Genomic DNA, 12,678 nt, shown 5'->3' with positions numbered 1-12,678 from the left:
CTGTGGGCATCAAGAGAAGAGAGGCTGAATGGATGAAAAATATGGATGAAAAATAATCTGTATTTAACTCGTAAACCAGCTGACAGTCAGCAGTCTTCTTACTTTAGTTTACCGTTAACCAGCCTGTCATTGATGGACGGACCTCTCACTCCTTCGATCATTCACGCTGCTATACACAAACACACAGTGACGGACTATCAGGACAGAGTGAGACCTCCTCCTTCACTCCCTGTCCGTTTGGAGACCCAGAGGTGAGCTGACCCCCGCGCCTCCTCCCCTCCTCTCACAGCTTCTGTACGGCAGCTTCTCAGCATCAGGGGCGCCTGCAGCTGCAGGGGGCGCTAATATGCCAATTCTCCACACAGTGATCCGCCACTGCGTCACGCTACACCTTATGCACGTACACTGGTCAATTGTTCAGAGCAACATGGAAAAACAGGCTCTCACTTTTGGAACAGCTACACGTTTATCTCTTACAGTCATGAGGATGACGCCTGCCATGTTCAGTCTCAGTCTTGCATTTATCTAATATAGAGCAAACAGTACACATGTTTCATAGGGATCATATGTCATATGGACTGGTTGGACATTCCTTTGTCTTACCTTTCACTGTAAAGTGACATCACCACTGACGGCCTGTTTTACCAGAAGTTCACGTGGAGCTTTAAATGTTCCAGGTGTGTGACAGACTCACCGACAGGAGACCTGGCACAAGACACACAAGACAGACATGGTGAGCTCGTACTACACTTGTTTTTATTGGCTGAATTTTTTTACAGGTTATAGAGAGTGACAGAAAAATAGAATGAAAGTTTTCTTGTCATGTTTTCCTGGTTTGTTAATAATCTGTAGCTAGAAGTTGCTAAATTAGTCAGCACATAATGAGAGAGTGTGAGTTTATGTATTTAATTCAAAATAATACTTCTAATCATTCACATTCTGAAAAGTTTTAATTATGTGGGTTTCCTGTTCCTGCTCTGAGATGCTAGTGTGCTCTGAAAGTGAAGGAGCAGGCTGTCAGGATAAACTCTTAAAGTCGTGCTTCAGGGTTCTGATTAATCTTTCAATCAGACCGTGTCCTTGTTGTTGCTGCTGTTGTTGTCTCAGCTGTCAGCTGCTGCTTTTTCCTCACAGCAGTGTTACTGTAAACATTTTCATCAGCTGAGAAGACCTGCCTGACTTCAGTCTCGTTATTCCATCCATTTACCTTCTTTCTTACAGATAATAATTTGTTCAAAAATAATTAGTCATGAGGCTACGTAGTCTGTGTACAATACGAGAATGGACCAGGACACATCACATGATGGTGTTTTAGGCACGTTGCCAGAGATTTGGTCTATCCATGGTCACAGTTTGTGAACCCAAAGCATCATAACTGTGAGCTGCAATCACAAAACCATACAGGAATGCAGATAAGATTATCAAGTTTAAAGATAACTGTGGCCCAGAAGAAGACATGTGCATGGACATTCACATGTTAGTAAAGTTGGTGCTATCAGCATAGCCTAATGTTCTTTATTCTTTAAATTATATATTTTATAGCACCTTTCAAAAACAGACAATAGAATAACACCATTAAGATGTGCAGTGCGCAACGTACTGTGTACTGTGTTTTATCCGCATTGAATATCCGCAAACATATTTAAATAACTATTATGTAATTGGTAATGTCACTTTCTTCACCATTTTTTTCCCCTTTTTAGGACCAAGCAGGAGCCACAGCAGAGCCAGCACCACAGAGCAAGTTGCAATACCTGAGTGATCAGGTACAGGATGTCACCAACAAGATGAAGGAGAATATGGAGCATGTTATTGAGAGAGGAGAAAAGGCAGGCAATCTACTGGACAGAGCAGAGACACTGTCAAACACGGTCAGTCCTACTGAGTGGGATGTTATTATGTTAATGCTAGCTGGGTGTGAGTGTGTTCATAATCATAGAAACCAGAACAATATTATAGGCATAGCTCATCCTAGAGAATGAGGTCTGTAGTTTCTATATTGTGAACTACTTCCTGAGGATGGCAAGCATTTACTGGAAATGACTCTGATGAGAAAACACACTTAGATTACTCATCACTGAACAGTAATAGAACCTGTTACACTAGTTTCACCTGGCTTTGCCAATCATGTAAATCAGGCATTAAAGTCTGTCATGCCAGGGAGCCTGCTGCATAGACAGCTGTGATGAAGTTAAAAAGTTGTCACGTATAATTTTAGATTTGTTGCTCTGTCAAAAGGATGTCATCCGAGCGTCTTGTCTCTGTCTTCCGTCCTCAGGCTGAAGGCCTGAAGAAGTCAGCTCAGAAATTAGAAACATCCTACAGGTGTAAGAACATCAAGCTGATCGTTGTTATTGTGGCGATCGCCCTGGTCATCATCCTTATCATCATCCTGCTGGCAACCGGAGTCATCCCTGTTAGTGCCCCCCTGACGTCAACAGTCAACCCCACCTCCAAACCCTAAACAACACCGATACGATCAGACTATAGACATACTCTGGACCTGCAGAATATATCTGCACCCTTACAAATAACATAGGACCCTTATGAGCCGGGTCCTGCTCAAGGTTTCTTCCAGTTAAATAGAGTTTTTCCTTGCTCTGGGTTTCTGTGAAGCGCTTTGAGACAATTTCTGATTGTAAAATGCACTATATAAATAAAACTGAAATGACTTGAATTGAACAACAGTGAAGAACTCACACGGTGAAAACACAAAAATAAATGTAGAGAAATAGCCCCTGATGTTTTGGGGGACATATTGTAAATAAATAAAATAAAATATAAAAAATAATATTGTTATGGCTTATTATAACTAGAAAAGGGCATTTCCTGAAGAAAATGCAAGTTTGGTTGCTGCAGCTAATTTTGAACGCTGATGTGAAGGATTGCTCTGAATTGCTGGAGAATCAGAGCAATTCAGAGCTTTGTATGCCTCTGTGTGTCAGCCTGTCACCATGGTAACAGCAGAGGAGACCTCAAAAACCACTCCAACTTTGAGAGCCTGGCGTGCAGAAATGATTCGGAATTAGAAAATACAAAATACAAGTTTGATAGAGCAGCATCTAATGAGCATTTCAAGACTAAAATGGAGTCTGTAACTTGAAATTTGTAGGAGGAGATACATTTGGCAGATGACCCTCGTTGAAGGGCTCTCTCATAGACTCCCATGTTAAAAATGACACCGAAATTGCTTAATATTTGGAAAAAAAACTTGAAGTTGACCCGGAATGTCCTCTGTGAGATGAACATTTTGATAGTTGAATGGCTGAAATCAGTCAATATATGCTGAAGATACACTGCGCCAAAAAACGTACGCTGTCCAAAGATATTCTTATTCATTCATTTTTAATGCTGTAAATACCATCTGAAAAGTGAAATGAAATGAAATGAAAACTACACAGAATATATGAGAAATTTGGAATTACATTTACATCATGTGGAGATGGTGTTTACATAGTATAACAACATTGTATTGTTTTGACTTCCTGCTTTTTCTGTGAAAGTGCTATTGAGCAGCAGAGGGCACTCAAGGGTCGACCGACACAAAGACAGTGCTCCCACCTACTTTAAAATACCATGCTGGAACTTTAATGTAATAAACACACCACCAGTGTGAGCTGTTGAAGCTGTTCCAGCCATCCAGCTGGGAGAGATTATGAGCCCATGTCATCCCAAATATAGGCCGGGCCTCCCAATTAGAGCTTGATGCTGCAAAATGACATTCTAAAACCTGCCTTTATTTTATAGAATTAAAAAAAGTACTGCATTCACAGGTATTTCTTTGCATAGTATTGATTCTCTGCAGGAGGAAGTAGATCAGAGGGAATCCCCCTCCACTTTCTCTGATACTTCAGATTCAACTATGAAGACAGCCTCATTTTCTCACCCTGATTGTGGTGAAGTCTTTTCACAGGTTTTATTTATTAGCTGCCATACCACCATACCCCTCTGCAAACAAAAATAAAACTGGGTCATAGTAGTTGGAGTACTTTGCAGAATGCAGTAAGAAAAACAGGGAGTATACTTTAAATCAGGCCCAGCTGGTGAGGCTGGTCGCCAGAATGCCTTCACTTGTCAGCTATTTTCACATAAGCTTGGATCAAATTGAAAGTCTGTTTATTCACATTTCTACTATTAAATGTTGGATCAAACATACATAAATAAATAAATGAAGATGAACTCTTCCTATAGTGTTTCTTGAACAGGTTGGAACAGGCTCGCCTCTGCTGTTGATCCTGCTGCAGTGAAGGTGTGCCTCTGCTGTTTTGTCAACAAGTGAATGACTAACATTTTATAGATTTATCCTCATGACAAAAGGACCAACAGCCTCTGAGACAAAGCCTATTTGTTGACTGATGGGAAATGGGACTTAGACTGTTGCAGTCATGCGGATGTGAGTCTACCATTCATGCACGAGCGCAATAATGTGAGTGGAGGGTGTGAATATAACCTTTGTGTTTGCGCCTTGTCTATTGTTGGCCTTGTCTGTGACCTCAGCTCTGACATGACCAATCAGAATACCATGTAAGGTTTAATACTCAGCATGTAAATCAGATGTGTAAAGGTCACTGTAATCATGTCACAGTAAAATATTTCATATACTGCATTTCAGAATGATAAATGCCTAATGGTTGCTATGCTATGCTACTTCATTATCTACAATATTTTACTACAGTACACAGTATAGCTTACTGTATTATACTATGCTATACTATACTATACTGTCCTGGTGTTACTGGACCTGTGTTGATCACAACATATTATTATCGAGTTAAGCATTGGGTTGAATTCACTGGTATAGTTATCAAGTGGTTAAAATCATCCTTACAACAAAGGAGTTTCTTTGTTGCCATGGGCAACTGTCCTTCAACAGAGATGGCCTTGACCAGTGGTGTCCCCCAGGGTTTTTATCACCTAAAAAATATTTCCAAACTAAGAACTTATGTCACAGAATGACTTATCCATGCTTGTATCTCCAGTAGGGTTGATTACTGCGATGGTATTTTCACAGGTCTCCCTTAAAAAGCCCATCAGATTCAGCTGATCCAAAATGCAGCTGTTCGGGTTCTTACCAGGACAAAAAGGACTCAGCACATTTCTCCAATTCATAGGTCTCTGCACTGTAAGCTACAGGCTTGATTTTAAAACATTGCTGCTTGTGTTTAAATCACTAAATGGGTCTCGGATCTGATTACCTCTCTGACATGTTTCAACATTACACACCGCCTGGGTCTCTCAGGTCACAGGAAAACAAACTTGCAGGTAAAAGCTGAAGTCAAAACAAAATGTGGAGAGACTGCTCAAAAATGCACCTACTGCTGGCAGTCTCCAGTCCAGACTTAAAAACAAGCTTTGCTCAGATGAGTTCTGCTAAAAGATTCACTTTTCATCCCTATGTACCCTTAATATTCTTTTATTTTATGTACACTTGTTACTTTTTTAATAATTTTCTGTATAAGTGTATTATTTTTATCATGTGCTTTTACTTTTGCACAGCACATTGAACTGCCTTTGTGTATAAAATGTGCTATATAAATAAACTTGCTTTGCCTATATGCTATGCTATAGTGCTCCTTTAGATACTATATCACTTTACAGACTGTTTGCTATTATGGTAGCTGTGTTTTTAGCAGTATTAGTAGGTGGTAAATGTAATTTTTTAAGTGTCAAAGTTTCCAACACCACACAATGCCTTTTATCACAGTTTCAGTCACAGCAGTCTCTGTAAAGTAAAGAACTTACATGGCCAGGATGTTTTTCTTCTGTTAACAATAGATAGCCGGCCATATTTTTCTTAGATTGCTGTGTTTATTCATGGTTATCCTATCTTATGTGTGGGGTTCATGGCACCTGGCTTATGTCTGAGATCCTTTCACTTTCACTTAACCTCACCAAGAACAGAGCACATATCGTGTCGTGATGAAGACATCGACATCAGCAAGTGCTGAAAAATAAAATTGGATTTTTAGAATGTGGGTCTTTTGGGGGCATTTATTTAACAATTTAAAAAAATGTCTAGTCATTTTTGGGTAAATCCACAACACATCCCACAACTGGTATTTTTTTAATTTTTTAATGTAGGTTCATTTCCATGGTGGCTTATCTGTCCTGGTTGACTTCCACCACAGTGTTTCCAAAGAAATTGTGTTTAACTTTTCAAACATCACTGAAGTTGTAGATGGGAGGAAGGAAAACTACAAAACATGACTGTCTTTCGTTTTTTAAGCCATGAAGGTTGGGGAATTTTATTCTTTATTAAAAAAAAAATAAAAAAAAGATCAAGTTTACCACTTTAGGAGGAAGTGAGTAAATCACCCAACTTCCCCTTTGGATATTTCTTTACTTTCGAACCCCTGTGACCTTTTTTAAGGTGTTTCTCTTTACATCCTCTTTTTGTTGTCTTTGATCAAGATCACAACATTGTGCCAACTGGGAACAATTGTCTCAGTCTTAGTATGATTTGAATTGACCTTCCAACTGTATCTGAACCATTTACCATATACTGCTGCAGTAATGGGACTTGTGAGACTGTTGGAAACTATTTTAACTGTATGTATGAGTGACGCCGCCGAGCTACAATGGAGTTTTCTGCTTGTCAGCTCCTTATCATAAGCGTGGTAGGGACACACAATCGGAAGCACTCATGATTACGAGCCTGCATAGAGTGACCCACTGTCTGACAAAAGAGATGTGATGCGTAATAGCTCCACACAGAGACGTACTGTATGTGTAACCATATCTCATTTAATTACTGCATCAGACTGTATTGTAAAACAAGAGCACTGTTGTCTCCTTACAAAATAACATTATAGAATTCCACTATAGGAAAAGAAATGAGCAACAGTGTTACTTAAATGCACCACTGAACACCAGACACACTGCAAGTCCCTGTGGGGATATTATATGAATACTACACATAATTTTGCAGAGGACATAAGTAGGCAACACCCTTATGTGACCAACAGTACACAATGTTCTGCAGAAAATATGCAAACTCCTTGTGTGTAACTGAACAGACATAGTGAGGCATAAGACTTGGTATTGGACTTGGTAATATAAATATCCACTTATTGGTAAAACACAACCTGTATGCATTATGCAAGGAGTGTTAATAATATGTTGTTAACAGTATGCATCGAAATGCACTGGGTGTACAGACAGCGATGCTGTATTTGAGGTGCAATATTACATAACCTACACTGTGACCTTTAATATGTCATTAACCCAAAGTATAGGAAGAATTATAATCACATAGGTTTTAATACTAAAGCATAAACATGTACAGTAAGCAGCATTTGGGTAGTTGCAGTGGCGTAGGAAGCATTAAAAATGTGTGTGTGTGTGGGGGGGGGGGGGGGCGGGCACCTTCTGTGGGTGTGTGGTGAAAAAAGTATATATTTGTATATTATGAAATTTTTTTCCTGCAGATTTGAACAGGTTGTTAAACACCTATTTTACCTACAGAAGTAAAGACATATTTCAGAGACAGATTCAACAAAAACTCATTTATTTTAAACATGGTGACACACAGAACTAATTTCTAAGTGAAACAACAGTTTTGTCAACCTTACCGGTGCTACTACACTAACAGATTATACAAAGCCTCCATATCTGAGGCCTTCTCTCATTTACAGAGACAAAATACTGGCCTAATTACAATATAGGTTAATGCCGAAAAACAACTTTCCGTGTCTTTGTTAGAAATCTCCTCATGTCCACTGTGTGTGGGGAGGGAGCAGAGAAGGCAAACAACATGTCACCAGACAAATAATACCATCTACTGTAACTGATAGTAAACAGTAGCTTCCTCCTAACTTTATTAATTTCATTAAACATCAAGTTACCATCACCTGGGGCCATGTGGCAAAACAGTAAGGCTTTAACATGTTAGGTCCGTTACTATAGTAACGTTATTGTAGCTGTGGTAACCAGGAGTGGAGTGGATTTCAGCGGTGAGGTTATTCTCTTATGAATCAAGTGAAACAGACTTTTTCACAAGTGATCAGGACAGCGTTAGGTTGAGTTTCCTACTCAGTAAATTCAGTAAATGTGTGTGTGTGGGGGGGGGGGGCACGTCCCCCTCTCATATAATGGTAGCTACGCCTATGGGTAGTTGAGATGTGATGTGTTTTTGCATGTAAATTAAAAACGTAAAATCACAGTAGTATAACAAAACATATAAATGTTAGTGTATACATGTGTTCCTGGTATATATAAGGTATGTGTAGGAATAGAATAGATGTTAATTTAGTGCAGTCTTTAGATGAAAGTGAATGTGTATTTCTAAACACAGGGGAAGTCCGGACGATCACATGGTCATCTTAGGTAATTGTACACTTTCCGGGAACCGTGAACGCTGCAGTTTAGACTCCAAGCGGTGAGACTGGCAGACGAGCGAGGGCACAGAGAAGTGAAAGTAACTAGGAAGAGCTGAAAGATATCTGGGCAGGGAAACCCGCACGACGTGTATGACACAAGAAGGGTTTTTTTTTTCAAAGAGCTGCAGAATTTTATGCAACGTTTCCTGTTTCTGACTTCAGTCCACATTTAAATGCTCCGCAGTCAGTGACAGCTTCGACACAGACGCAGTAGGAGACAGACATGGTAAGTCAAGGATCATTTCGCTATGGGCTGCACAGCACCGCTGTAAACTGGCAGCGTGGGTGAAGATATAAGAGAATGTCAGGAGAAAGTATGTTTTGACCTTTCTAACAAACTGCGGTCAAAGTCCGTGAAGATCAATGTGTGGACAGGACGGCTGCTGGCGCCTTTTATTTGAAAAACAAAGTGTTTCAGAAAAGAAAACTTTGCTCAACGTGACGTTTAGAGTTGTGTAAAGACCACACATGATGATTGAAACCCTAGTTTCAATCATCATGTGTGCTGTCTTTCGTTGGTAAACACTGCATGTGAAGTCATTAAATACCATTAATAGTAAAACTGTGGCTACAAAACATTCAGAATTGTTATTATGTATTATTCTAATCATCTTTGATTATGGACGCCTGACTAAACAGAGGCGTGGTGCCTGATCTCATTAGTATAAATGCACTTTTTGGTGAGACATAACTTATATATAAAGTGCCATACTACACTAGAATAACCTTGCTATAGGTGCGGTTTCCCATAATAATGCCAGGTACATTAATGCAGGCAGTCAGGAGGGAGGGAGTGAAGGAAGGAAGCAAGGAGGGGAGCTGGAATGGGCAGCAGTTCCTGTGTTAAGACGCCGCTGGTTGAATTTTAAACACACACTATTGTTCAGCTACTATGTGTTGTGCCCAGGATGAGATAATCAAGCTTTCAGAGGATGCATATAATCACCATTTGGTGATAACAACAGGAGGGGCTGGCCTTAATGATGTTCACTGTGAAAGTGTCCCTATTTGTGAATAGAAAAGTTCAGAAAAAGACTGATGCTGAGCGCCGAGTTGTTTTGTTTTGTCTGTGGGTTTCCTGTTTCTGTCAGTTTCTGAGATGCTCATTTCCTCCCAATGCTCAGAGGGCAAATGTGAAGAGAGCTGTCAGGATACAAATTACTCTGAGGTTAAACGCCTCTCGAAATATCCCTCTTCTTCTTGTTGTTTTGCCCATATGCTGTCTATAAATGGATTCTTCAGTAAATTCTGCTTACTGCTGTCAGATCACTTCCTGTTTTATAATGGGTCTATTATGGGTTTCACTCATAGCTGGAGAATAGTATTTGCAAACCTACAGTAACACAACTTCTTCTGTGTTTAGAAAACAAAGAAATCTGATCAGAGGATCTGATCATCTGTCTTTTTTATAAGTCTGCGCAAGATGATTTTCCACTTCCCTTTTAGGTGGGAAAAAAAGCAGAGATCTAATAACTGGATTCCAAGTATTAAAGAGTAAAGAACACTGGATTTTTAGAAGAGACAGCAAGACAGGAAGAAGTCTCTTATAAATTCTAAACTTGACATCAAAATGCAAGTGAAACTACATTTAAAGTAAATGAGAGCAAACCCTGAGACAGCCTGCAGCCTTCTGTGATTGAACCAAATTTGTCTTTTGCTTTTGTTGGTGTTAAATGTACCTGTGCTATCTGCTCATGACAACATGACATCCTTTGTTTATCCCAAAACATGGAAGGCATCATGTGGGTGAAGAATATCCACCACACCATGGGAAAGATTACCGTACCTTCTGTAATTATACTGTGTGTCGTGTGTGCAGGAGAACGGGAAGAGCCGACTGGAGCAGGCCCAGGAGGATGTGGAGGAGGTGAAGGTCATCATGCTGGACAACCTGAACAAGGCTGATGAGAGAGCTGACAAACTGGGCGATCTGGAGAATAGAGCTGAAGATCTACTGGAAAAGGTAAGCAGGGGATGTGTGGAGAAGCTGTCCAAGTGGAAAAACACTCTCGCACTGTGCTATTTATGCTTTTAAGTACCCTTTGTGAAAGCTTATGGGTTGCATTTGTTGAGTAAGGCACCATGGGATTTAAAGAAATGTCATAAATTGATGTCTATAAATAGACCCTAGGTGGAGCTAGAGAGGAAAACAAATGTACAATTTACATCCTGATTGTGTTTTATGGAGCTATATTTAGAAAGGTATTTCCTATTGTTTCTTAAGATGAATGAAGCAAGCTGGTCTCCCTGGGTACAACAGAGTGAGTCCAGGACATGCCACGAGGCCAATGTCCGTCCGGGGGTCGGCCAGCAGGTCACATCATTCCCACATTGCCCAATGTTGGCAATGTGTTAGTGAGAGCAGCTCCCAGAGAACTCAAACAGAAAACAGACAAGAAGTAATAACTGAAGTTGGCAAAGCAAGTGGAGCCATTTTCAGACAACATGGGTTAGGAGCCTGAGTGTGTTTCAGCTCATTGTTTTGGTTTTGTTGCCAGCACCTTCACTGCTCTGGTTTAAACAGCTCAGGTATTCTACCTGCCTGTCGCTATGACACTAGCATGAATGCTAACATTATTAGCCTGTTACCTGTCAAACTTTTCGCGGTAACCTATAAAATACAGCCAACAATACAAAGAAATATCCATTCCATGTTTGTACACTGAGTTTGGTCAGATTAAAAAGCTGCCATCTGAACCCGAGTGTGCACCAACAACAGAGGGTCTCTGTCTTATCTGACGAAAATGCTTTGACGTTCAGTTTAATGTTTGCCAGCTTCCAATCCATGTGACCTGAAAGTGTGTGCTTCCTGAATTTAAATCTCAGCCCCTTTTCTATTTGATCCTTTTTCAAAGAACCGCTCAGCTGTGTGCACACACACCAATTAGGCATCGATGGGAACAATGTGACCCATTTGTGCATTTTAATGAAAGTTCCCTTAACTGAGATTAAATGAGTGATTTGTCATAAACAAAGGTTTAAACTTCAGTGCCAGTTCTCTTCTTGGCCACATTTGTTTTGCAGGATCTCATGTAACATCCTCTAACTGTGTTTGTTTTGTCTTCCAGAGTAAAGGCTTCGAAAAGATCACCGTCCAGGTGAAGCAAAAGCAAAAAAGGGGGAATAAGAAGATGAAGGTGGTCTTTATTGCCATTGGAGTGGTCTCAGGGCTCGTCATTTTGGGACTCATTATCTTTTCCATTGTTGGATAGCATGTGACGACAGAAGTGGACATGAAGTGTAAGCTCCAGGAAGAGAGGAGCTGCAACTGTGGGACTCCGTCAATATGCCTGGATTACTTTGTCTGTGATATTTGTTTGAAGATATTTATGGGATTGATATATTATTGTACACACTCTTCACTTGTGTTCAGTTGATATGGTACCAGTGATTGCTCTGCTGCTTCCTCTTCTTTTTAATACTTTAATACATTTGAAGAACATTGCAGTTTACATATAGATTCCTGTAAAATATCACTTGTGCACCAAACTGTTTGAGAAAATTACACAAAATTCTTTCTCAGTGGATGACAGCAGAGACAACAGAACAGTTGCCAACCTTTGTAAATACTTCATGGGCAGTTTTCAGCAGCAGGGTGCTTCAAAATGATTGTAAAATAAAACTGCATCTGCAAAAAGGATTGTCTTCAAAGTTTCTGGACTGTTAAAATGTTTGTTTAGACAACGCTCCAGATTATTTACAGATCATTAGAAATTGTTACATCACATTCTTGTCAAATTGTCTTAAATCTGTCACACTGTACACACACCTCAACTGGACTGGATTATATAAGCAGCGACAAACATTCAAAATAGAGGGTCTGACAACTTCTGTAACATAATTACTCAAAGTTTGAAGGACGTGCACAATGAGAATCTTTGAGAAAGGAATCCTGCCACCTTGTGGTCTAACATTGCTCTTACAAGGTTTAGTGAATGACCTAAGCCCGCATCACATACAATATAATGTTATCATGAAAACAATACTATTCCATTCAGCAACATTTACTCAGAAAAGGTCACCTAAATGTTCTTCAAAAATCGTAGGTTTAGTGACAAACTAAACTCAGATGTACTACATGGATCATCAAACAAGCAATCATTAGACCATTAATATAAAATACCACTTGAAGTTATTGTGGAATTTAAATATTTAAATTTATATAAAATTTAACACAAGGTATAAAATTTATCAAGATAACAAAGAGAGAGAGAGTTTAACATAAAAGGTGGATACCAAATGAGAAATAATACAGTGTCAGGCTGTTCAATAATTCCTATCCATCGAATACATTTTTATA

General features: G+C 39.6%; 1 protein-coding gene across 1 annotated transcript; it reads left to right on the top strand.

Moving 5' to 3' along the window:
* The first annotated feature begins 553 nt into the window (after positions 1-553).
* LOC114441774 (vesicle-associated membrane protein 8-like) lies at positions 554-2,682 on the top strand. The gene is made up of 3 exons (XM_028414855.1): positions 554-733; positions 1,704-1,871; positions 2,279-2,682. The coding sequence occupies exons 1-3, from the start codon at positions 731-733 to the stop codon at positions 2,462-2,464; spliced, it is 357 nt and encodes a 118-aa protein (XP_028270656.1). The 5' UTR covers positions 554-730; the 3' UTR covers positions 2,465-2,682.
* The last annotated feature ends 9,996 nt before the right edge of the window (positions 2,683-12,678 follow it).

This window comes from Parambassis ranga, chromosome 9 (assembly GCF_900634625.1).
Source record: "Parambassis ranga chromosome 9, fParRan2.1, whole genome shotgun sequence".
In the NCBI taxonomy this organism is placed as follows: Eukaryota; Metazoa; Chordata; class Actinopteri; family Ambassidae; genus Parambassis; species Parambassis ranga.
Note: the sequence above shows the minus strand (reverse complement) of the source record. Positions and strands in the feature narration are given on the sequence as shown.

Bases quoted from the DNA above. Each gene is read 5' to 3' on its own strand.
- LOC114441774 (XM_028414855.1), top strand. The intron at 1,872-2,278 runs GTCAGTCCTACT...TTCCGTCCTCAG, and splicing joins CAGAGACACTGTCAAACACG to GCTGAAGGCCTGAAGAAGTC.